Consider the following 25,630-nt stretch of genomic DNA (forward strand, 5'->3'; position numbering starts at 1 on the left):
TGATCTTGGACTTCTAGCCTCCAGAACTGTGAGAAACAGATGTCTGTTAAGTCCCCTGGTCTATGGTATTTTTGTATGGCAACCCAAACGGACTAAGACAAGAGGTTAGCCATTTATGCACAGGTTATTCAACCTTATCCCACAAACAGAAACTGATAAATGGTTATAAAGAAACAAACAAAGAAATAAATTACCGGGGACTCATGTTGGGAAAGATTGAAGGCAAGAGGAGAAGGGAATGAAAGAGGTTGAGATGGTTGGATATGCCAACCATCACTGACTCAATGGACATCAGTTCAAGCAAGTTCCAGGAGATAATGAAGGACAGGGAAGCCTGGCATGCTGCAGTTCATGGGGTCGCAAGGTGTCAGGCACGACTTAGCAACTGAACAAGAAAAAGTGTAATTTTCAGTATCTATAGATGCGTAATTGCCCTAGAAAAAGGTGTGCATTCTTCTCTAGAGTGGAAATGAAGTTTGTATGAAAGTGTGGATTTTCCTACCCATTGCTTTGCATGAGTCATTTATGTTAGTGAGGTTGATAAGCATGTACTTCTTTGCTCCCCTTCTGAATGAGTAATACATTTGAGGAAAACAAACAAAGAAGCTTTCTTAGAACTCAAGCCCTGAGCAAATATTAGACATCCTCAATTGGTCAATGACCAGAGGCAACTGCATATCCCCTGTTAGGTCACAGCTTGATCTCTTCATCCTCACCTGTCATACATTGTAGTGAGAAGGCTCAGAGTGAGTTCTGAAGCCCTGGGGTGCACCTGTCCTGGTTTTTCCACTCTGACTTTCTGGAACATCTCCTGCAGAGCCTGAAAAAGCTGCTGCACAGAGAGGGTGCTTTCTCCTGCCTCCCAGAGACTCTGACGTAGTAGGACGTGCTGAATCAGAGAACTGCCAATCAAGTCCACTGCAGGAAGCAAAGGAAACACTGCATCATCTGTGATGGGAACAAAAGGCTTCAAAAAAGTAAACATCATCTAGTCTATAAGACTTTTTTTTTTATGGCAGCTATTTTTTAAGGGAGTTACATATGACCGCAATTTGGATACAGTGTATTAGTTGCTTAGCTGTGTCTGACTCTTTGTGACCCCATGGACTAAGCCTGCCACACTCCTCTCTCCATGGGATTCTCCAGGCAAGAATACTGGAATGCGTTTCCTTCTCCAGGGGATCTTCTCGACCCAGGGATTGAACGTGGGTTTCCCACATTACAGGCAGATTCTTCACCATCTGAGCCACCATCTTGTACATAATTCAGGCATTCCTATTCTGACAGTTGATTTGATTTTGGAAAAGTACGTTTGTTAGTGAAGGAAAGTTAGTACATTATTCCCAGTATTACCTCTAAGATGTGACTTTAAAGTAGGAAATTAAAAGGTAAAGAAGTGAAAAACTTGAAAACAGCTTTCTGAGGAAATTAGAATACTGGTGAAAAGTTGGGAAAAACATTTTTTATACTCTTTATTAAGTCAATTGAGAAAATTCACCTTTCATGTTCACATAACTTTTTTCCCTGGTGCATAGCCTAGTTCGAGAAGGAATATTGTGTGTTAAAATACAATTGCGCTACTTAAAAAACCCAGTGATCTTTATAAGGGAACAGCTGCTGAATTATCAGACTCTTTAGGTCTCACCCTTGCCTTAGTAATATTTTTTTTTTTTGATCTTGGTCCTGTCAGTATTACTATCCTGGAAGGCACTTAATAAAACCAAAGTTGCTTACAAAAAATAATGGTTTATTTCTTACATATTTTTTTTATCACATTCTCCTAAAAATGTTACAAGGGAATGAAGATAAGGGAGAATGAAATAGAACCAACCCTATGGTTTCTTGCAGATGGAGAATGACAGACAAAATGAGTAAACACCCACTCATGCCATCTGAGAGATGGGGATGTCAGTGGCACCAAGAGCTGCTGGCATTTTAAATGCTTCGCTTGTGCAGTGATAAAACCCCGCGTTTCTGTCTACTTCGTAAATCAACCTCACAGATGAGAAATCTAGCAAATGTAATAATTTTTTTAATTTGTTCTCTGATACCACTTTTAAGGGGAGAGTCTAAGGAAGTGAGGGGGCAGGTTTGGGGATGTGATTTTAATAAAAACCTGGCTGCAGGTGGTGGAGGCTGCAAACTCTTTTATCATTATTCAATCGCAAAACCTATCACCTCGGCCTGGCGTGCTGTACGCAGGATGCTGTGTCTTCTGCTGAGAGTCCTATACTACAGCAAAACAGATAATAGTGGTGTCCATTAATCTCACCACCAGATTTGTGTAGCAATGCTCTCTAGCTCCCCAGATCCTGCTGCCTGGAGCTCACGATATGCTTTATCTTGGTGTCTGGGACTTTCCCTTTTGTTTTCCAATTTTTGTGTGGCTATCTTCTATAGGGAGAAATTTCCAGCTTCTCCCTGTGCGTACTGTTACTATTTCCCATGAGTATTATTTATATTCACTGTTTTTGATGCCAGGTGTAATAAAAAGTTCAAAAAGGTACATCCTCAAATTACATTGCATCAATTACAGGCATTGATGATGGAGGCTCATATAACATTGGCCACTAACTTTCTTTACTAGGAGACATTCTCCAGGAAAACAGCATAATTGAGGGTGAATTTTTTTGAGCATATTCTGTTTTTTTGTGAATTTCTGGAATTAGTGATTTGTCTATATCCATGAATAGAAAATTTTTAGGCCAATAAGTGCACATAAGTGCAGTATGAAAGAGAGAGAAAAACAGAATTGTTCTGGTGCAGGAACAACGTTTGGGTTGTCTTTTGGGTTTTCTTGGCTTGCCTGTACTTCTTTTCCTGCTTTGCTGATCCTTTCTTATCCTACTTCATACCCATGTCTACTCTGTGAAGCAATTTGGAAACCACTAGTCTATCTAACAGGCACTGGCACCCCACTCCAGTACTCTTGCCTGGCAAATCCCATGGATGGCGGAGCCTGGTAGGCTGCAGTCCATGGGGCCGCTAGGAGTCGGACACGACTGAGCGACTTCACTTTCACTTTTCACTTTCATGCACTGGAGAAGGAAATGGCAACCCACTCCAGTGTTCTTGCCTGGAGAATCCCAGGGATGGGGGAGCCTGGTGGGCTGCCGTCTATGGGGTCCCAGAGTTGGACACGACTGAAGCGACTTAGCAGCAGCAGCAGTCTGTCTAACCTATTAGGCAGAAAGTAATGTATAAAAAAATTTCAACCTTTATATGTACATGTGTGTATATACATGTAAAAATTTTATTTAGATCCGCTGTAATAAATGCCATAAATCATTTCACATGGAGTGATTTTTAAATGCAATATAAAACTTACTAGAAATCAATAATTTAGATATGCTGAATGCCTATTGTTTTTCATAGTCAGGACCCAAGTCATTTTGTTTTGGAGAATTCTTACAGGATAAACCTTGGACTTCCCTGGTGGCTCAGATGGTAAAGCATCTGTCTACAAGGTGGGAGACCTGGGTTCGATCCCTGGGTTGGGAAGATCCCCTGGAGAAGGAAATGGCAATCCACTCCAGGACTATTGCCCAGAAAATCCCATGGACAGAGGAGCCTGCTAGTCTACAGCTCATGGGGTCGCAAAGAGTCAGACACGACTGAGCGACTTCACTTCACTTCACAGGATAAACATTTTACTATATTTTACCATATTTTGGTAAAATATGGTAGTTAAAAATATGGTAGTTAAAATTTTGGTGGTTATAACCATATAGGAGAAGAAACAGTGGCATTCAATCAGATAAAATTTAATGCAAAAGAGTAGTTCAGAAAATTCTCAAGAAATTTTTAAAATTTATGGCCTGCGGATTATTCATAAAAACTTACTTTTGCAGGTTCAGAAAGAGATAGGGAGAACAGCTTAAAAATGCAAAATTTAAGGGGTAGGGGGAAATTAGAAATGTTTATATTTGAATTTACAAGTTAGATTAAACTAACTTATTTTGTGATTTTATTTTTCATCAGTAATGGTATCCTGAAAAATAAACAAACAAACAAAAAATAATAATTCCAGAAACAAAGTAGGAAAAATTTTTTTAAGAATTAAAATTCTCGTCCATAAGCGATTAGCAGAGCTGCACGTGGACTGAGTACACAGGAGAATCTTACCCACTTCATCTTCTCTGTTACAAGCCGGGGGTACAGGCACAGGTCCAACCTTCTGAATTCAGCAGTCACTCACATGGGGGAGTTTTCGGTTCTCTGTGCATTTTACTTTATGCATTACGGTCAGGTTATTTCAATGTTTCAAGAAAGCCTGTACTTACATTGACACAGGGTTTGCACTGATTGTAATTTGAAGGCTGTTCTATAAGCGGAATTCTCAATACTATTAAGAGCATCTGTAAAGAAAATATGAAATATCACAGATAAAGGACTCTCCCATTAGATAAATATTTTAAGGAAATCCAAGCAAGCTCATTACGCTGCTTAGTCACTAAGTCATATCTGACTCTTGATGGACTGCACCCCCTACCCCCAGGCTCCTCTATTCATGGGATTTCCCAGGCAAGAATACGGGAATGGGTTGCCATTTTCTTTTCCAGGCATCTTTCCTACCCAGGAATTGAACTCATATCTCCTGCATTGGAAGGCAGATTATTTACCACTGAGCCACCTGGAAAGCCAAGAGAGCATGTAGCCCTACTTTATTTTGCAGGTGAGGAAAACCTAGTACTAGTACTAAGTCGCTTTAGTTGTGTCTGACTCTTTGTGACCCTGTGGACTGTAGCCCACCAGGCTCCTCTGTCCATGAGATTCTCCAGGTGAGAATACTGGAGTGGGTTGCCATGCCCTCCTCCAGGGGATTTTCCCCACCCAGGAATTGAACCCATGTCTTCTGCAGCTCCTGCGTTACAGGCAGATTCTTTAGCACTGAGCCATCAGGGAAGCCCATTGCTCTTTCCTGCCTGGGAGCAAATAATAATGTACTACAGTATCCTTGAATTCTCTGGTGGTCCAGTGGTTATGACTGTGTGCTTTCACTGCCGAGGGCCCAGGTTCGATTCCAGGTCAGGGAACTAAGATCCCATAAGTTATGAAAGAAAAGAAAGAAAGTGAAGTCGCTTAGTCGTGTCTGACTCTTTGCGACCCCATGGACAGTAGTGCACCAGGCTCCTCTTTCTGTGGAATTTTCTAGGCAAGAGTACTGGAGCGGGTTGCCATTTCCTTCTCCAATAAGTTATGAGGTGTAGTCACAAAAAAAAAAAAAAAAAAGTTTCCCAGGTGGTGCTAGCGGTGAAGAACCTTCCTGCCAATGCAAGAGAAATAAGAGACATGGATTCGATTCCTGGGTCAGGAAGATCCCCTGGAAAATGGCATGGCAACCCACTCCAGTATGCTTGCCTGGGAAATCCCAAGGACAGAGGAGGCTGGTGGGCTATAGTCCATAGGGTCAACTTAGCGACTTAAACAGCAACACTATCCTAGGCTGCATGTGGCACTAGAGAGCATCCTCCAAGCCCCCTACACTCACTAAGCAGTCCCCCAACAAGGACTCCTCTATGAAGCTATCGGCTTTTTATATAAAAACAAAATGACCATGTGAAACAAAACAAAAAGACAAAAAAACTATCTGTAGGATATAAATTGTTAACATATTCTACTCATATGTGCACACATATTTATGCATCTATGAAAATGACTGAAAACCTATTCATCCCTTCATTTAGCAGATTTTTATCAAGTTCTTGCTATATGACCCCGGCAGGAGTCCAGGCTCTTGAAATATAGCAGATAACATAACAGATAAAAATTCTTGCCCCGAGGAGCTTAATTGCTAGTGGCATTCATCAAAATTGTTAACAGTGTATATCTTTGAGTGCTAGAATTCTTGGTTATTTTCTTCCTACTTGTCAACATTACCTAAATTTTTGGTGAAGAGCACATGTTACTTTTATAGTCAGAAAAGAATTATTAATATACTTTCTTTTTCCACCACCAACATCACTACAATAGTGGCTAGCATTTCTGAGCCCTTAACAGACACTGAGTATGTAAAAACTCCTTTCACAATGTGGAGAAGAGAAAGTGCTGGAGCCATATCTAGGTCCATTCTTTCCTTTTTCCTTTGGGAAACTAGTTCACTTTGATTTTCAGTGTATTCATGAGATTAATAGGGATCACATTACACTCCTCCTAGGGTATTTGTATGATTTAAATAAGAAAATAGAGATAATTATCTCTCTTCCTTCTGCTAAGGACCTACAATTTAATTTGTTTCACTGATCTTTCAAGTTGGACTTTTGTTTAAAAGACATGTAACAATCTCAAAACAGAACTTTTGATTGGTTAAGACTGAAATGATTAGCCTTCATTTATAGAAAAAGGAAAATCTAAAAGAATGCCACTGACCACTGAACTCATATTATCTGGACTTAAAATTCTTAAATTTGGAATAAGTAAATAAATAACCTACATAAACATGAAAAAAAAAGTTCTAGTTTAACCATTTAAACTGATTTCATGACCCACAAATGGGTTGCAATTCACACTTTGATGTTACAGGTGTTTGCTATCATTTTAGATGATGCTGGTAGAAATGGCGGCGGTGACCCATGAAAGCCTGTGATTACTCTTTCTCTCACTCAGCACTCCCACGCTGCCATGGCTGACCTCTCTCCCAGCCCAAGGCCTTCTTTATCTTGCCTTATGCTCATTTCTCTCTAATGGCCAAACTTTGATGGGATCTTCTTGCTTGAATCATCTGTGTCTTCAAAGGAATAAATGATATAGATTTGTTAAATGAATGTCTGAAGGAATAATTGTAGAAAAAAAAACACACCACAAATTTAGAAAGTATCTCTCAAGTTTCTACTCTGTGTGAAAGCTTGCTTGTAGAGAGGTCTGCAGGTAAGTCAACATAAAATAGCTATTCATATTTGTTTACTTATTCATGAATTTTCCCCCTTTCATGTACACAAAACACCAAAGATTTGAGTGCCCATGAGGTTCCAGGTATTATGCTGGGTACTGAGGGCATTATGGAAAATCAGGAGTTCTCAATGTCAAGAGAGAAACAAAATATGTAGGTCTATAATAGGGCTTTAACAGGGGATGGAAAGAGTGAACATCGACATTTTAGGAATCAGTGAACTAACATGGCCTGGCACGGGTGAATTTAAATCAGATGACCATTATATCTACTACTGTGGGCAGGAATCCCTTAGAAGAAATAGAGTAGCCATTATAGTCAACAGAAGAGTCCAAAATGCAGTACTTGGGTGCACTCTCAAAAATGACAGAATGATCTCTGTTCATTTCCAGGGCAAACCATTCAATATCACAGTAATCCAAGTCTATGCCCCAACTAGTAATGCTGAAGAAGCTGAAGTTAAACAGTTCTATGAAGACCTACAGGACCTTCTAGAACTAACACCCAAAAAAGATGTCCTTTTCATTATAGGGGACTGGAATGCAAAAGTAGGAAGTCAAGAAATACCGGGAGTAACAGGCAAATTTGGCCTTGGAGTACAAAATGAAGCAGAACAAAGGCTAACAGAGTTTCGCCAAGAGAATGTACTGGTCATGGAAAACACCCTCTTCCAACTACACAAGAGAAGACTCTACACATGGACATCACCAGATGGTCAATGCGGAAATCAGATTGATTATATTCTTCGCAGCCAAAGAGGGAGAAGTTTTATACAGTCAGCAAAATCAAGACCAGGAGCTGACTGTGGCTCAAATCATAAACTCCTTATTGCCAAATTCAGATTTGAATTGAAGAAAGTAGGGAAAACTACTAGACCATTCAGGTATGACCTAAATCAAATCCTTTACAATTACACAGTAGAAGTGACCAATAGATTCTAGGGATTAGATCTGATCAGTTCAGTTCAGTCGCTCAGTCGTGTCCAACTTTTTGTGACTCCATGAACTGCAGCACACCAGGCCTCCCTGTCCATCACCAACTCCCAGAGTTCACCCAAACTCATGTCCACTGAGTTGGTGATGCCATCCAGCCATCTCATCCTCTGTTGTCCCCTTCTCCTCCTGCCCCCAATCCTTCCCAGCATCAGGGTCTTTTCCAATGAGTCAACTCTTTGCATGAGGTGGCCAAAGTATTGGAGTTTCACTTTAGCATCAGTCCTTCCAATGAACACCCAGGACTGATCTCCTTTAGGATGGACTGGTTGGATCTCCTTGCAGTCCAAGGGACTCTCAAGAGTCTTCTCCAACACCACAGTTCAAAAGCATCAATTCTTCGGTGCTCAGCTTTCTTCACAGTCCAACTCTCACATCCCATACATGACCACTGGAAAAACCACAGCCTTGACTAGATGGACCTTTGTTGGCAAAGTAATGTCTCTGCTTTTGAATATGCTATCTAGGTTGGTCATAACTTTTCTTCCAAGGAATAAGTGTCTTTTAATTTCATGGCTGCAATCACCATCTGCAGTGATTTTGGAGCCCCCCCCCCAAATAAAGTCAGCCACTGTTTCCACTGTTTCCCCATCTATTTGCCATGAAGTGATGGGACCAGATGCCATGATCTTCGTTTTCTGAATGTTGAGCTTTAAGCCAACTTTTTCACCCTCCTCTTTCACTTTCATCAAGAGGCTTTTTAGTTCCTCTTCACTTTCTGCCATAAGGGTGGTGTCATCTGCGTATCTGAGGTTATTGATATTTCTCCCAGCACTCTCGACTCCAGCTTGTGCTTCTTTCAGCCCAGTGTTTCTCATGATGTACTCTGCATATAAGTTAAATAAGCAGGGTGACAATATACAGTCTTGACATATCCTTTCCCTATTTGGAACCATTCTGTTGTTCCATGTCCAGTTCTAACTGTTGCTTCCTGACCTGATAGACAGAGTACCTAAAGAACTATGGACGGAGGTTCGTGACATTGTACAGGAGGCAGTGATCAAGACCATCCCCAAGAAAAAGAAATGCCAAAAGGCAAAATGGTTGTCTGAGGAGGCCTTACAAATAGCTGAGAAAAGAAGAGAAGCTAAAGGCAAAGAAGAAAAGGAAAGATACACCCATCTGAATGCAGAGTTCCAAAGAATAGCAAGGAGAGATAAGAAAGCCTTCCTCAGTGATCAATGCAAAGAAATAGAGGAAAACAATAGAATGGGAAAGACTAGAGATCTCTTCAGGTAAATTAGAGATACCAAGGGAACATTTCTTGCAAAGATGGGCTCAATAAAGCACAGAAATGGTATGGACCTAACAGAAGCAGAAGACATTAAGAAGAAGTGGCAAAAATACACAGAAGAACTATACAAAAAAGATCTTCATGACACAGATAACCACAATGAAGTGATCACTCACCTAGAGCCAGACAACCTGGAATGCAAAGTCAAGTGGACCTTAGGAAGCATCACTATGAACAAAGCTAGTGGAGGTGATGGAATTCCAGTTGAGCTATTTCAAGTCCTAAAAGATGATGCTGTTAAAGTGCTTCACTCAATATGCCAGCAAACTTGGAAAACTCAGCAGTGGCCACAGGACTGGAAAAGGTCTTTTCATCCAAATTCCAAAGAAAGGCAATGACAAAGAAAGTTCAATTTACCACACAGTTGCACTCATTCACAAGCTTGTAAAGTAATACTCAAAGTTCTCCAAGCCAGGCTTTAACCGTGAACTTCTATATGTTCAAGATGGATTTAGTAAAGGCAGAGGAACCAGAGATCAAATTGCCAACATCCATTCGATCATAGAAAAAGCAAGAGAGTTCCAGAAAAGCATCTACTTCTACTTTATTGATTATGCCAAATCCTTTGACTATGTGGATCACAACAAACTGGAAAATTCTGAAAGAGATGGGAATACCAGACCACCTGACTTGCTTCCTGAGAAATCTGTATGCAGGTCAAGAAGCAACAGTTACAACAGGACATGGAACAACAGACTGGTTCCAAATTGGGAAAGGAGTATGTCAAGACTGCATATTGTCACCTTGCTTATTTAATTTATATGCTGAGTACATCACGCAAAATGCTGGGCTGAATGAAGCCCAAGCTGGAATCAAGATGGCTGGGAGAAATATCAATAACCTCAGATATGCAGATGACACCACCCTTATGGCAGAAAGCGAAGAACTGAAGAGCCTCTTGATGAAAGTGAAAGAGGAGAGTGAAAAAGTTGACTTAAAACTCAACAATCAGAAAACTAAGATCATGGCATCCAGTCCCATCACTTCATGACAAATAGATGGGGAAACAATGAAAACAGTGACAAACTTTATCTTTTTGATCTGCAGATGGTGACTGCAGCCATGAAATTAAAAAGTGCTTGCTCCTTGGAAGAAAAGCTATGACCACCTAGACAGCATATTAAAAAGCAGAGACATTACTTTGCCAACAAAGGTCCATCTAGTCAAAGCTATGGTTTTTCATGTAGTCATGTATGCATGTGAAAGTTGGACTATAAAGAAAGCTGAGTACCAAAGAATTGATGCTTTTGAACTGTGGTGTTGAAGAAGACTCTTGAGAGTCCCTTGGACTGCAAGGAGATCCAACCAGTCAATCCTAAAGGAAATCAGTCCTGAATATTCATTGGAAGGACTGATGCTAAAGCTGAAACTCCAATATTTTGACCACCTAATGCGAAGAACTGACTCATTTGAATAGATCCTGATGCTGGGAAAGATTGAAGGCAGTAGGAGAAGGGGACGACAGAGGATGAGATGGGTGGATGGCATCAGTGACTTGATGGACATGAGTTTCAGCAAGCTCTGGGAGTTGATGGACAGGGAAGCCTGGCATGCTGCAGTCCATGGGGTTGCAAAGAATCGGACACAACTGAACTGAACTGAACTGAAAATAGGTTAAACACGTAGGAATGCAGACAGATGATTTCTCAGGGGAGATGAAGTGAGAGCTGACTCTTGAAGGAGAAATAGGGAATTTTCAGGGCATTAAGTGTAGTGAAGAGTTTGGGGGAAGGGTGTTTTCCAGGTCTAGGAAGAGCTGGTGCCAAGGCATAGGGGTATGAGGACCAAGGACATCAGTATGGCTGGAACAGAGAGCTAGGGGAGTGAGGGCATGCGGTAGGTTGGTATGAGTTCATTAAAGAGCTTGCAGTTTTCTTTGCAAGCATGGGAATTGATTGATGTTGTTATTTAGTTATTAAGTCCTATGTCCCTGTGGACTGTAGCCTGTCCAGGCTCCTCTGTCCATGGAATTTCCCAGGCAAGAATACTGGAGTCGATTGCCATTTCCTTCTCCAGGGGATCTTCCCGACCCAGGGATCAAACTTGCATCTCCTGAACTGGCAGGTAGATTCTTTACCACTGAGCCACCAGGGAAGTCCTCCTGGGGATTGATACAAACTTTATAAAGCTCACTCCAGCAGTTGTGAAGAATGGATTACCAGTGAAACTAGAAATAAGAATTTATTTCAATGACTCAGGTCCAGATGATAGGATTGATCATGATTCACCCACAAGGAAAATTTAATGAATTTCAAAAGTAGCAGAAATATTACAGAACCAGAGAAATGACATGTTCTCTGGCCCACAATACAATAAAACTAGAAATAATCAATGAAAAGATTTTTTTTAATTGTCATTGTGAAACATATTTTAAATTTTTTCTAAATGTCATGAGGTCAATTTAGAAATCAAAGTTGAAATTAAGCACTATCTAGGGGCTAAAAAAGATGGAAAAAGAATGACTAAATATCAATACTGTAAGTACCTAAGCAGCAAAACCAGAACAGTAATAGAATTGGGACCGGGAGAGGGGACAGGAACTGGCTTTTTGGTAAAAAAAAGTAAATTAAGCAAACACTGACAAGAATAGAGAAGGGAAAAATATACAACATTAGGAATGGGAAAATCTTTATATTTACAGTTACAGAGAATATTTTAAAATGGAAAAAGGCTCTGTATAATTTTATACCAACAAATTTGAAAACATATATGTAATAGAAAATAGTCATCATCAAAATATACTAAAAATAGTTGAAAGATTAGTTACTACAGAAGATTTTTAGAAGGAGAAATAGTCTTCAAAAATAAACAACCATAAGAAGAGATGGTTTTGCAGGCAAATTCCTTTAAACTTTCAAGGGATAGAGGAATTACTTTTAATCAACTCTTCTAAAAACTGGGAGCACTCAGAAAACCCCCCAGTTTATTTTAGGACACTGGCATAACTGAAATACTAATATCTGATAAAGATTTATTGAAAAAATTACACTGTTATAGCTGAGAGAAAGTAGTTAAATTCTGAGTTGAAGCTTTGAAGGAAATTGGTGTAACTGGCCTAAGAAAATTGTCTAATATGGAATTGTTCCAGTATCAACTCAAAAGTCTAATGTCTCATCTAAATGTCCCCTAAATCAGATATATAAACAATAAAGATATATAAGATGAAAGCAAAGATAAAACATATTATCAAACATTTTCAAGAACATATTAAAAATTATGTTCCAGTATATAGAAAGATTTATTTTAGGAATTTAAAATTTGTTCAACAGTTGGTTTATATATTAAAAGAAGGGAAAAAACTATTGAATCCGTGAATTCTCAAAATACGTTAGTTAAATTCATCAGCCACTCTGATTTTTAAAAACTGATCTTGGTACATGATCTCAGAAGAGAAGGAAACATACTTAAAATGTCAGAAATAAAAGGCAAATTTTAATAAATGTGATAGACAAAAGATATCCCAGTTTAACTAGGAAAAAAATCAGCCCCACCCCCCATGTCAGCGCTATGATCCAGTACTAGTCTGAAGCAGAGAAACAAACCACAGGGCATCAGGGCCAACTCTGTCCCCTCCAAACTGTGCCAGACAGGGCAGAATCTCCTGGATAGATCTTGAAGGATAGCCCTCCAGAATGCCAGTATCAGTCCATTGGAGCTGGTACATAATAATATAATAGGAATTTATTTGCTGTCCTTATTTTGGAATTCTAATCTACAGAAACAGAAAAATAAGAGTTATAAATTTCAGGAAGGAAGAGATTTATGGATGATCTCTATTTAGATAATTCATGATGATCATCTGCAAGGTGGCTGGATTTAGGACAATCGCTTGAGAATCAATAACTTCCTATTGTATCAGTGGTTTTCAAATTTATCTGGAGGGGGTCTGGGAATTGCATTCTAATCTCAGGTGATGTTTGTGCTTTCAGTCCTGGAACTATACTTTGAGGACCATTGTTTTAAACTAACAATAATTAGAACAGGTAATTTTAACATCTAAAAAAAAGTCTGAAGTACATGAAACAATGTATAAGACCTTATAAAGTTTTATTGAAAGACATTAAAGATAATATGAATACATGGAGACATCTATTTCCTCCATTCCTGGATATTCTTGGATAGGAATGTTCAGTATCATGAAAATGTGAATTCTACCCCAAATGAATCTATAAATTTAAACTAATGTAGTGGTTGGTGGTTTAGTCCCTGTATTGTGTTCAACTCTTATGACCTCAAGGGCTGTGGCCCCCTCCCCAGGCTCCTCAGTCCATGGGATTTCCCTGACAAGAATACTGGGGTGGGTTGCTATATCCTTCTCCAGGGGACTCTCCCAACTCGGGGATGGAACCCAGACCTCCTGCATTGCGGGCGGTCTGTTACATTGCAGGTAGATTCTTTACTGGCTGAGTCACCAGGGAAGCCCAAAATTTAAGGCAGTTCCAACCCCAATTCCAACTATTATTTGGAGCTTGACAAACCAATATAAAATTAATCTGTAAGAATAAATGCAGTGTGTGTTTATTTCAGGAAAAGATAGGATAAAGGAATAGGAAAGAATCAGAAATTGACCTATGTATACAAAAGGTTTTAGCATATGATAAACATGATATTTTAACTCAATGAGAATCAACAACTTCCCTTTATATTGGTGGTTTATATCAGTGGTTTATACCAATGAGGAAACGAGTTTATTTAGTAAATAATGTTGGGACCATTGGATGTATAACTCTTTGGAAAAACATGATATAGGCACCTTAGTTCAGATCATAAACAAAAATAACCCCAGAATGTACTACAGAGTTAAACATGAATTTTTAAAGCTCTAAGACGATTAAAGGAAGAAATTTTTGGCGAGCTTGAGGTTGAAAGATTTTTAAAGCATGATTATGAGCCTAAATCCATGGTAATATGTCTATAATTTAGTATGGTCCTATTTTGTAAATAATAAAAAATGGAAAAGAAGAACCCAATAAACACAGTAGGGAAGGCTATCTATCAAACTTTATTTATCTGGGGACAGGAGTACATTATGGGAGGGGTTTAATTTTTTACTTTCTGTAACATGATAGGGATCTGAATGGAGCTAGGGAGAGAAAATTGCAGGGAAATATGAGGCATAATTTGCTAGTGAAATTGACAGGGATTGGTGGCTGATTGGTTGTGGGAGGGGGATCAAGTGTAGGAAATAATGGGGGAGGAAAAAGTTTGCACATAGAGGTGGAAGGTGGATTCGTTTTTAACCTCTGAGTTTGAGGTTTCTATAAGACATCTGAATGGAGATGTCCAGTAGGCAGTTGGAACCCCCTCTTTAGACACTTGGGAATCCAGGAATGTGGAACCTGGACTTGGCCCTCAAGGCCTGGGCTTAGAATGAAGGGCATGGTCCTTGGACTGCAGAGCCTGGAACTAAGGTGATCTGAGAGATCAGGTATACATGTCGGTCGAGGTGTCTTTCTGAGAAGTCTTGGAGATCAAGCAGAGGCCAGGTGAAAGGTAAGAGGTCAGAAACTGAGAATGCTGGCCTAGAGACAGAAGGTTCCACACGGTGGGGAAAATAAGAAGCTTAAAGAGATTTCCTAGCATCATGAATAGCCATCAGAGTCTTTTAGAGTATTGCTGTCCAATAGGAGAAATACAATATGTGTCAAATATGTCAGCTTAAATTTTTAGCAGCTACGTTTCAAGATGAAATGGGTGAGATTAATTTTAATGTATTTCATTTAATCTAATCTTTGCTCAGTGGGTAAAGAATCTGCCTGCAATGCAGGAGATGTAGGAGACGCAGTTTTGATCCCTGGGTCAGAAATATCCCCTGAAGAAGGGAATGGCAATTTGCTTCAGTATTCTTGCCTGGAAAACACCATGGACAGAGGAGCCTGGTGGGGTACTGTCCAAAGGGGCTGCAAAGTGTCAGACAAGACTAAGCAAACAGGCAATCTATCAAGTTATTATTTAACATGTAACCAACATGCTGATGCTGAAACTCCAGTCCTTTGGCCACCTGATGCAAAGAACTGACTCATTGGAAAAGACCCTGATGCTGGGAAAGATTGAAGGCAGAAGGAAAAGGGGACAACAGAGGATGAGATGGTTGGATGGCATCACTGACTCAATGGACATGAATTTGAGCAAGCTCCGGGAGTTGGTGATGGACAGGGAGGCCTGGTGTACTGCAGTCCATGGGGTCTCAAAGAGTCGGACATGACTGAGCAACTGATTGAACTGTTGTAACCAACATAAAAATTAAGATATTTTCTATTGTTACTGTCTTTTTTACACTTGTAGCACATCTCGTTTTGGACTAACCATATTTCAAGGGCTTGGTAGCTGCATGTGGCTAGTGGCTACCAGACTGACAGCTCAGTTTTAGAGAATGCTGGCTGGGAGAGGAGAGCAGTTCAGGTGCTGAACAGGCGTCAATTTTTGATTCTGTGTCTGGAGGTCAGGGTTGCTATTTGGGATGGGATAGAATTTAGGAGTCAGTAGTGCTGGCTTTGGGCAAAAGCATGTTCAACTATTAGGCTATCTAAGAAGAATGCTTTAAGTGAAGATAAAATTAGGCTAAGTAACAGTATGCCTGAGAAACATAATCACTTAAGTAACAGGAGGAAGAGAAACCCAAGAGGAAGGACGAGAAGGGAAAGCCAAAGAAATCAGCAGACAGCGATGGTACAAAGGTCAAGGAAGGTGAGTTTCAGAAAGTAGAAACAAGTCAATGCTTCAGTACCTGAAGGCCACAAGGAGATCAACTATGGGCTAAAAACTAACCTCTGTGTATGATTAACATGGCTATTGAAGGCTCCCTAAGAACAGCTTTATGGGAATGTGGGGGCCAAAATCAAACTGCACAGGGCTGTAAAAAACAACTCTTTCAAGAGCCTTACTCTGAAGAGAGCCCAAATCTTGTTTTCAGAGGCAGGAGAGATTCCAGAATATGTGAATGGGTCAGAACAGGGAGTCAGGAGAGAGGATGAGGTTGAGGGTCCAAGAAGCGGGGATCCAGGTGGTATTTCATACAGCAAAGTCTATATATAGACTAAACATATAAGGGCACATACTTTAGCCGTTCAGCATCCATTCATCTTTCTTCTGGTGAACAATCTCCCCCTAATCTTAGTCCATGAAATTCTAGTTGTGTTCATTCCAATGCTCCTATTTCCATGGGGAGCATGTGGCCTGGCCAGCCTGATCAATGAGTGCATCATTGCCCTCTGCAGACATGGGCACATTACCCAAATCAGGCAAGGAATACACCATGAAACTTGGATCAAGGACTCTCTGAATTACTTTTTTCCTCTTGAACTTGGAATCAGAGATTGAAGTGGTAGTTACTCTCTCATCTGGGTGGATAGCTTGAGCATGCAATCAGCACGCAAAGAAGAGTAGAGATGAATTTGGAGACAGAGAAAAGTCACACCCTAGGTGACATTATCTAGGACCAGAGCAAGGTAGTCCTCCCTTGGGTCATTAATTATACAAGGTAATAAGGCCTCTTTGAGTTATTTTCTCCCACAAGCAATTGAAATATAGCTAACTGATACAATCCCTGAGGTAGAGGCAATGGATGGGAGAAGATACATAGGTGAAGGCATTAGATCTGGGGAGAAGCTCATTCCCTGAGAGGAAGAAAAACATGGAGATGATGATGGCTAGGGTAGGCTGCAGTCCATGGGGTTGCTAAGAATCAGACACGACTGAGTGATTTCACTTTCATGCATTGGAGAGGGAAATGGCAATCCACTCCAGTATTCTTGCCTGGAGAATCCCAGGGATGGGGGAGCCTGGTGGGCTGCCGTCTATGGGGTCGCACAGAGTCAGACACAACTGAAGCGACTTAGCAGCAGCAGCAGGGAGAAGAGGACATTCTAAGCGCTTCTGTTTTCTTTTTGAAGTGAGGAACAAATTCACTCAGAGTTAGGAGGAGACAGTGAGCAGAAAACTTGAGGAATGATGAAGATTTGAAATTGTTACAGCAGCCGTTGAGAGAGGTGACCAGTCACACACTTTGGAAAGAACTGCCAAGCAACATGGCATCTCTGATATTTCCTGTGATGACAAATTTCAATTAAATAGACTTTACACCCTAATGCTTACTTGGAGGCAAGATTTCGCATGCAAACAAGCTTTGAGTCCAGGACTGACTTGTATTGATTATGCTGAAGGGAAGACGCCTTGAGGAAAATAAAGCTATTTTCAAATTTATCATCAGCTGATTACCATAAAACTGAGGCAACTGGGAGTAAATGGTCTGTGTGTTAGAGAAGTGTTTGTGACTAGAAACACAGTAGGCCTTAAACAAAACAAAACAAGGAATTATTGGGGGGAAGGAGGGAGATTTCATTGATTCAAAAACAGGTAGCAGGATAAATTATGGTGATTTTAATTTCTTCCTTGTTCTCACAGCAGTGGGAGAATTAAAAGAATGAAAAGGCAATGTTTCCACATCCATTTCTGTGTGTGTGTGTTCCAAGGCTTAAGTTCTCTTTACTCCTTACCATCCTTTAAGGGGCCAGTGCTTAGGGGCCCACGCCAGATTCAACCCACTCAGGCCTTAGTATGAAAGGCCCATCCAAGAATCAATACCATCCATGCACAGGAGAGAATCAACACTACAATTACATGGACTAAAATCAGGGGGATGTTGTTCTTCCACAACAAAATAGGTGCACTGCCTCACCAGAAGAAACTTGACAAGATGCAGGTTGGTCAGCAGAATAGGTTGCCTCTGAGGGGGACTTTTCCGTGGTAAATATCACCTGACTGGATCCCTCAGAGCCTGAATCTCAACCTCTTCCTTTGTCCTGGCCCCTCAGCCCTAACCCATACACATCCAGACATTCTAGAATCTTCCTTGCCTTTGAAAACCAATCTTGATGTTAGTGTTGTTCTAGCTATGACTCTCTTTACCCTGAGGTGGGAGAGACGCTAATCCGTGGACAGGCAAGTGGGAGATGCCTAACTGGGGTTAAAATCTGTGGGCTGATTCCAGGGCTGCTCTTACTATTAGTAGCAATTGCCTGGGTGGAGGGAATGACTGTATGGTGTAACCAGGGAGACCAGCCACCAGGCTTGGCAAGGATTTCTGCATCCAGTCTTGACATGGAGTCCCATGTCTTCAAGTGGACCCCGAAGCCAAAGGCAAAGAGCAGGGTGAGTGGCAACCACGATGCCACTTCAGACCAGATGTTTTGACCACTTGAGACCAGATTTTCAGGATTAAAATCTGAGTTATTTCTGTTGCGAGATGGCTGCTTCCCAAACAACTCAGTCTAAATTTCATACCAAGCGATAATGACATGATTTTGGCTCAGAAAGTACTGTTTCAGGACTTCCCTGCTGGCCCAGTGGTTAAGACTCCATGATTCCACTGCGGGGGGCATGGGTTCACTCCCTGATCAGGTAAACTAAGATCCCACATGCTATGGGCCGAGGCCAGAAAGTAAAAAACAAACAAACAAGCAACTGTTTCTTGCCCTTGAGTGCTGTGGCTTGAAGTCCTAACTGTTCCAGCTATTACACTGAGTGCTGGGCACTATTCTAAGCCACTCAAGGGTTTTAGGACTTCCCTGGTGGCTCAGACGGTAAAGCGTCTGTCTACAGTGCGGGAGACCTGGGTTCAATCCCTGGGTTGGGAAGATTCCCTGGAGAAGGAAATGGCAACCCACTCCAGCACTCTTGCCTAGAAAATCCCATGGACAGAGGAGCCTGGTGCAGGCTTCTGCTCATGGGGTCACAAAGAGTCGGACATGACTGAAAGACTTCACTTTCGCTTTCAAGGGTGTTATGGCACTGAACCAGGTCAGACCCACCCTTGAGGCCTTGGAACACACCTCTGGCCTGTTTCTAAACATACACTGATTCAGTGATCAATATACAATCATGAGTCCCAACCCAGGGAATGAAGTCAGTTCTTCTGTATTACAGGCAAATTCTTTACTATCTAAGCCACCAGGGAAGCCCCCAAAACACCTACCTCTGGGGAATGTGGGCTGTGCCTAAAACTGTCATTAAACAAGATAGCTCATTTTAAAACCCTCCATATTTTTAAGATTCTTTTTTGAAGAGGTATAACCGTATCAGAGACCTACAGTTTAACTCTTTTGTTGTTTATTATTTCCTGATGTTTTAAAAAGGCTTAGCTTTCAGTTGAGAGTCCAGTGTTAGAGAAGGGAAGAAGTCACACCTCTCTGCTCCATGTCTGGAGAAGGAAAACACATGGAGAGTAGCCACCATAGTGTGGAAAAAGACTTATAAAAATGTAATGTACAACGTTGGTTTTCCTTTTGGACAGTGGCCAAGTTTTGTGCCCTGAATCCTCTCAGATGCACCAAATGCATGCAGAGAATCAGCAGACGAGGGAGTCTGCAGGTTCCCAGATGCTGCTCATGGTGGAAGAGTGATTCTATGGCTACTCCACCATCTGGCCCATCACACTCCTGTCACATTATGTTTTGCAGTGTCATCTGATGAAGCTATGCAGCATAACATGGCAAGCTGTGATAGAGTGCATGGGGAAAATGAATGAGCATCCCAGGTGATTCACCATCAGTCTTGCTTCCTCAAGGCTTTTTCTTCTTCTTCTTTTTTTTTTTTTTTTCTCCTGCTGGTAGGAGAAAACTCAAGAAAAGAAGAGAAATTGCTGGATGTATCAGACCCAAAGCTATAAACAAAGTAATGTGCAATGTTCAAAGAAATAATAACATAAGCTACATATGGTCTTGTTCATGGAAGCAATTTAACTGGGAAACAAGTTTTGCTTTAAACGACTCATATTTTTACTTAGCTGAATAAATATGTGTCATTTTCTACAGATACTAAGAATGGAATAAAAATTTCTTTTGGCAGTCCCTCATGTAGTTGGATGATCCAGAAAGAGATATTTTAGGCTGGCTGTCCTCCAAGTGTGGTCCTAGGTGGGCAGCATCAGCATGGCCTGGGAACTAGTTAGAAATGCATGTTCTCAGTCCCCACTCTGGATCTACTGAGTCACAAACCCTGGAGGTGGAGCCCAGCATTTGAACAAACCCTCCAGTGATTCTGATGCAGACATACTATATGTAAGAAAACCCCTTTAGGGAGAGAGAAGTGGGCTTTGAATACATTATCTACTGCTTTGTGTGAAGCTTAACTAGTATGAAGGCCCAAATTTAGAAATCCACAGATAATTTGAAATATTCAGAATGCCGTTTTAGATAAATAAGTTAAGAGAATGCAGAATTTTATGTAAAACAAGCCAAGTTAATCTAGATTTTAGCCAGAGGAATAAGGCTGCTACTAGATTCTGAAATAAAACTATCACATGCCAATCGTGGGTCTACCCTGGCATTCAGAGATGCTGGAAGAAGAGGGAATCAGTTTTCCTCTGCCCATATATCAAATGTCAAATATTCATACAGTAACAGCTGTGAGCTTTTTTCTCCCAACTTTGTTTTGAGATTTTTTTCTGGGGGATGTGGACCATTTTTAAAGTCTTTATTGAGTTTGTTAACAATATTGCTTCTGTTTTATGTTTTGTTTCTTTGGCCGTGAGGCATATAGGATCTTAGCTCCCCAGCCAGGGATTGAACCCACACCCCCTGCTTTGGAAGGTGAAATGTTAACCACTGGACGACCAGGGAAGTCTCTTTCCCACTTTTGGCCTCACATAGAACTGTAAACTTACCCCTGAAACTAAAATACCTATAATGATGTCATTTTAATAAAAAATGAAGACACATATAAATGAGATAAGCTATTTTGTATATTTGAATAGCAATTTAAAATGCAATTACATTGAGATCAAGTCTTTGTTAAATTATTTTTGGTGCTTTGGGGACCATAGACCAAATACTCAACATATTATGAATTTCTATTTAGAAAAAGGAAAAAATCTTCTCTATCCCCAACAGTTTCTTTATCAGCCAGGCACTTACCAAAGGTCACTCCTTTGCAACTCGGAAGTCTGAAAATACATCTGAGTGTTTGCAAACTGTGCTCAGAAACTTAACAATAATACTTACCTTGTTTATCTGGGTCCATTTTAGGAATTTCCTGGAATGACAGTTGGGAAGAAGGTCCTTGTAACTGGAAACAAACCAATATTTTAAGCAGGAGGTTTATGAAGTGATCAAGTGGGATAGGAAGCAAAAAGACAGCTAAGCAAAGTCCTTTTACCTGAGGCACAATGACTACAAGGTGTTCAGAGAGACCGAAATCTCCTGGAGGATAAAAAACAGGAAAGCAGGGAGAGGCTTTTTATATGGGTCCCATCTCTAGGGATTTAGAGCTGTATCTCAGAAACTGGAAACAGATCCTTAAACTAATATGGTGAATACTTAGAACTTTTTTTTAAACTGAGATATAACTGACATACAACATTATATTAATCCAAGGTATATAGCATAATGATTTGATATATGTATACATTACAAAATGATCGCCACAATAGGTTTAACATCATTATCATACTCAGTTATACATTTTTTTTCTTGTGATGAGACCTTTTAAGATCTACTCTCGCAGCAACTCTCAAAACTATACAGTATTGCTAGCTATTAGTCATCATGCTGTAGGCGAATACTTAGAACTTTGGAGACATTATAATTTTAAGAGTAGACTAGAGTCTCACTTCAAGAAAGTAGAAATCTACTTGAATTTTGAAGGACAAAATTTGAAGCTCTCAATGCTTGAATTTCTAATAGCACTATATTAAATAATGCTATACATTAAATACCTGAAAAATATTATCTACTTGAACGTATTATTGCATATATATGTACATTTATGCGTATGTGTATATGGAGTATCAGTTTGCTTTCAACAAAAAGAATAAGTTATTTTATAATAAAACCTTAAGCAGTTCTAAGAGTAAGGCATTTCTAAATATGAGCAGTTGAAAAATGTTTTAAAAAGTTATATGATAATTAGGCTTATAAAGGACTTCTCTTCTAATGAGTGTATTAATTAAGGTACAAATTATTGGGCAGTTAAACAATACTTTACAGAGAGATACCAAAACAAAATTGATTTACATTATTTCTCTAAAAATATGATAGCAACAGTTATAACACCAGACTTGCCTCAAACCAAGAAAGTTCCAAATATGGTCAAGTAAGATTTGTTTTGAAAAGCTGTAGCAAGGGCCATCAGGTTAGAACTCTTTTGGTGTTCTCCTGAGCCCATCCTGAAGTCCTCAGGTAGGTGCAGAAGGGTCCAGCCTGCCATCCTATCAACAATGCTCCTGGAAACACAGTGTATCTGCCTCCATGCCAGGTCCTTACCTTCCTTAGTGTCCTTGGGGAATCAGTTTAGTCAAACATTCTGCAGTGGTTACTCAGCAGGTTTGGAAGAAGGACAGGTTGAGTACTAACAGATTGCCAGATGTGGCATTCCTATGGAGAGTCAATGTCCCGTTCTGACTGCCCAGCAATGACACAGGAAACTGACGTTGAGGCTGCCCTGTTTTTAAGGGCTCACAGAGGTGCATTCATTAGTAATAAAGATGATGAATAATTTAAGGCCACTCTTACAACTCTGTTTCAAAGGGCTATTTTGTATTGATTTCATATGTGTGGGAGAGACAAGTGAAACTTCTGTGTGCTGTCCAGAGCAGGGGTTACCACAGAGATTAAGAGACAGTAAGAAAGGCCCCATATCCTGGGTAACAGCCACCTTGCTAACCATCCCAGGTAATAAGAGTGACCTAGGAATAGAATCTAATTCATTTGATTATTAGTTCTTTTAGGAATACAGAGATAGAGCTACAGATTTTTTAAGGCACTAAATATGACTTTAAAAGGATAATAATAATTTATGAATGCACATTTCCTCTTAAGTTTTCAGTATAATCTGAAAACACCCTTTTAAAATTCAAATTGAAAATATACCTGTTGTAATCCTAATAAGGTTTTGTTTTTAAAAATGATGTCATATGAACCCAAATATATTAGAGCTTTACCATTAACGTCACCAGGCTGCTGGAGACCTGTCTTTCAGAAGGGCTGGAATGCAAAGCATGGGTACATTACTCCAAAAGCAGTGCCCAGAGAGCAAGAACATCAGGGAGTCCTCGCTCCCAACTGTTACCGAGTCCAAGCTCGCTCTGCTCTAAGAGATGAAGTGTTGAGGCAAGGAATATGACTTTATTCATATTCTCATCATGAATCTCTCAAAATAACATTTTATAGGAGTCTGGATACCACTTATACAGAGTGGAGATGGGGGGAGGTGTGGAAACAAAGTAAAAAATCTATTAATCTTGCAAATATCTCCTAGAATGACAAGCCTCCAGGAGGGGATGCGTTAATTTCTTCCTTCCTGTAGCCATCCATAGGTGAATGTGGTCCTGAACAAATGCACTTTGAATTAATTTTCAGGCAAAGGGGTAGGGTTCCCTGGGGCAGGAGATTATATATAAACGGTACCCTTTTAGTGAAAAAAGCAATAGGAAGCAAAGGCTAAAGTAACAGATTCAAGACAGAGTCAGGTTGGCTCTTCCCTGTAACACAATTGATGCTCCTAAAACAATTATCATAATGAAGGAGGAAACAGAACAGGCTCTATCTTGAAAGCAGAACTCCATCTTGGGCCGGACTGTGGACTTTGAGCTATATGCCCAGTATCTAGGGAAATGACATACCAACTGGAAAACCAGGCCCCCAGAAGGAAAAGCCCCAGGGCTCTCATTCGCCTAAAAGAATACCCTAATTATCTATGAAACCGAATAAAATCATGCATTCTATTATGCTTATTAGGATATGACCACAAGCCTATTGTTAATTGTCCGCTGTTAACTACCTAGGCTTAAGGCATATGAATCACGGGTTAACTTTCTTTTTCCTTTGTTCAGACTAGTTTCAGGGAATTTAGGGAGGTGGGTTTGCGCATGTACACTTAGGGTATATAAGGTTTTCACACAAACTGGTCGGGGTCCTTGGCCAAGAGGAGACTCTGCCTTGGGCCCACTGGTGTAATAAACTGCACTCCACGGAACGCGTGGCTACAACAATAAGTGGTCACCAATACACTTAAGAAAACACCACGAGAAAAATCAGTATCAACTCTAACAACAGCCAGTTTATTCCTTTCTTCTCAAAAAGTATTAGTATGGCACTACTGGTTTTGTAACACCAGAAACTTGGGACATTTAAAAAATGAAAATTGATTAGTAATGGGACAAGAATGGGATCAAGTGGAGGGAGGAAAGCATATAATTTGTTTTTCTCTATATAAATTTTGTTGATTTTCTGGGAGCAGATAAGACAATTTAGGAACAGAGAAAATCTGTCTCACTGGAAATCTGTTTGAGTGATATAGACTTAAATTGGAGAACAGATTTCAAAGTTTTTAAATTTCATTATATGTGCATCAAGACAGCATAATACTCGAGGTACTGGCAACAGAGGAAGTTTGAAGTTTTCCTGAATGCTGCCATGTTTAGAGTTGAGCCAATCTCCAGCACTGATTGATTAGATGGATCAAAAATCTTGTCCCCCCAAAAGAAGGTTGTCTGTCTGAAGTTCCAGGCAAATGATATAATAAAACAGACAAATGTTTAAGTACATGAGAACGAACTAGGGGATGTTGGAAAGTAATTTAAGCGAATAGGCAAATCGATAGTCCTGAGCCTGCCTGGTTTTGGATAGCTAAGATGAAAGATTCAAGGACAGTTTTAGGTTCCCTTACTTCTGTTAACTGGAAGTTTTTAATTCCTGTTGCACTTCGTGGTTCAAGTTCAGATAGACTTAGTCACATTAAGACTTTTCTTCTTCGTAGTTTGTTTTGGGTTATATGTCAAAACAAGTTATTATATTTTTTAAACATTTAGATAATTGACAAGTTTTCATTTTTTCACTAGTATGGCAGTGCGTGTGTGCATGCTAAGTTGCTTCAGTCATGTCTGTCTCTTTGTGACCGCATGTGAAGGAGGAAACAGAACAGGCTCTATCCTGAAAGCAAGACTCCATCTTGGGCCAGACTGTGGACTTTGAGCAATATGCCCAGTATCTATAGAAATGACATACCAACTGGAAAACCAGGCCCCCAGAAGGAAGAGCCCCAGGGCTCTCCCTCAGCTAAAGAATACTCTGTGTATTAGAATAGAATCATCCATTCTATTATGCTTATTGGGGTATGCCCACAGGCCTATTGATAATTGTCCACTGTTAACTACCTAGGCTTAAGGCATGTATGCTTAGGGTGTATAAGGTTTTCATAAAAACTGGTCGGGGTCCTTGGCTAAGAGGAGACTCTGCCTTGGGCCCGCGGGTGTAATAAACTGCACTCCACTCTCTGCATTGTCTTTCTGAGTGAGTCTGTTTCCTGGGACACGTGGCTGCAACACATGGACTGCAGCCCGTTAGGCTCCTCTGTCCGTCGGATTCTCCAGGCAACGTTACTGGAGTGGGATGCCTTGCCCTCCTCCAGGGAATCTTTTCAATCCAGGGATCGAAACTGCATCTCTAACATCTGCATTGG

At 40.3% G+C, this 25,630-nt stretch overlaps 1 protein-coding gene across 1 annotated transcript in view; it reads right to left on the bottom strand.

Annotated features, from left to right (window-relative positions):
- Positions 1–21,193, bottom strand: part of DYTN (dystrotelin) — a 73,937-nt gene extending 52,744 nt beyond the window's left edge. The window contains 3 exon segments of the mRNA XM_069573765.1: positions 717–918; positions 4,284–4,358; positions 21,175–21,193. Coding sequence (XP_069429866.1) covers positions 717–918; positions 4,284–4,358; positions 21,175–21,193 — 296 coding nt within the window.
- Positions 21,194–25,630: the final 4,437 nt, after the last annotated feature.

Source organism: Ovis canadensis, chromosome 2 (assembly GCF_042477335.2).
Source record: "Ovis canadensis isolate MfBH-ARS-UI-01 breed Bighorn chromosome 2, ARS-UI_OviCan_v2, whole genome shotgun sequence".
Classification (NCBI taxonomy): Eukaryota; Metazoa; Chordata; class Mammalia; order Artiodactyla; family Bovidae; genus Ovis; species Ovis canadensis.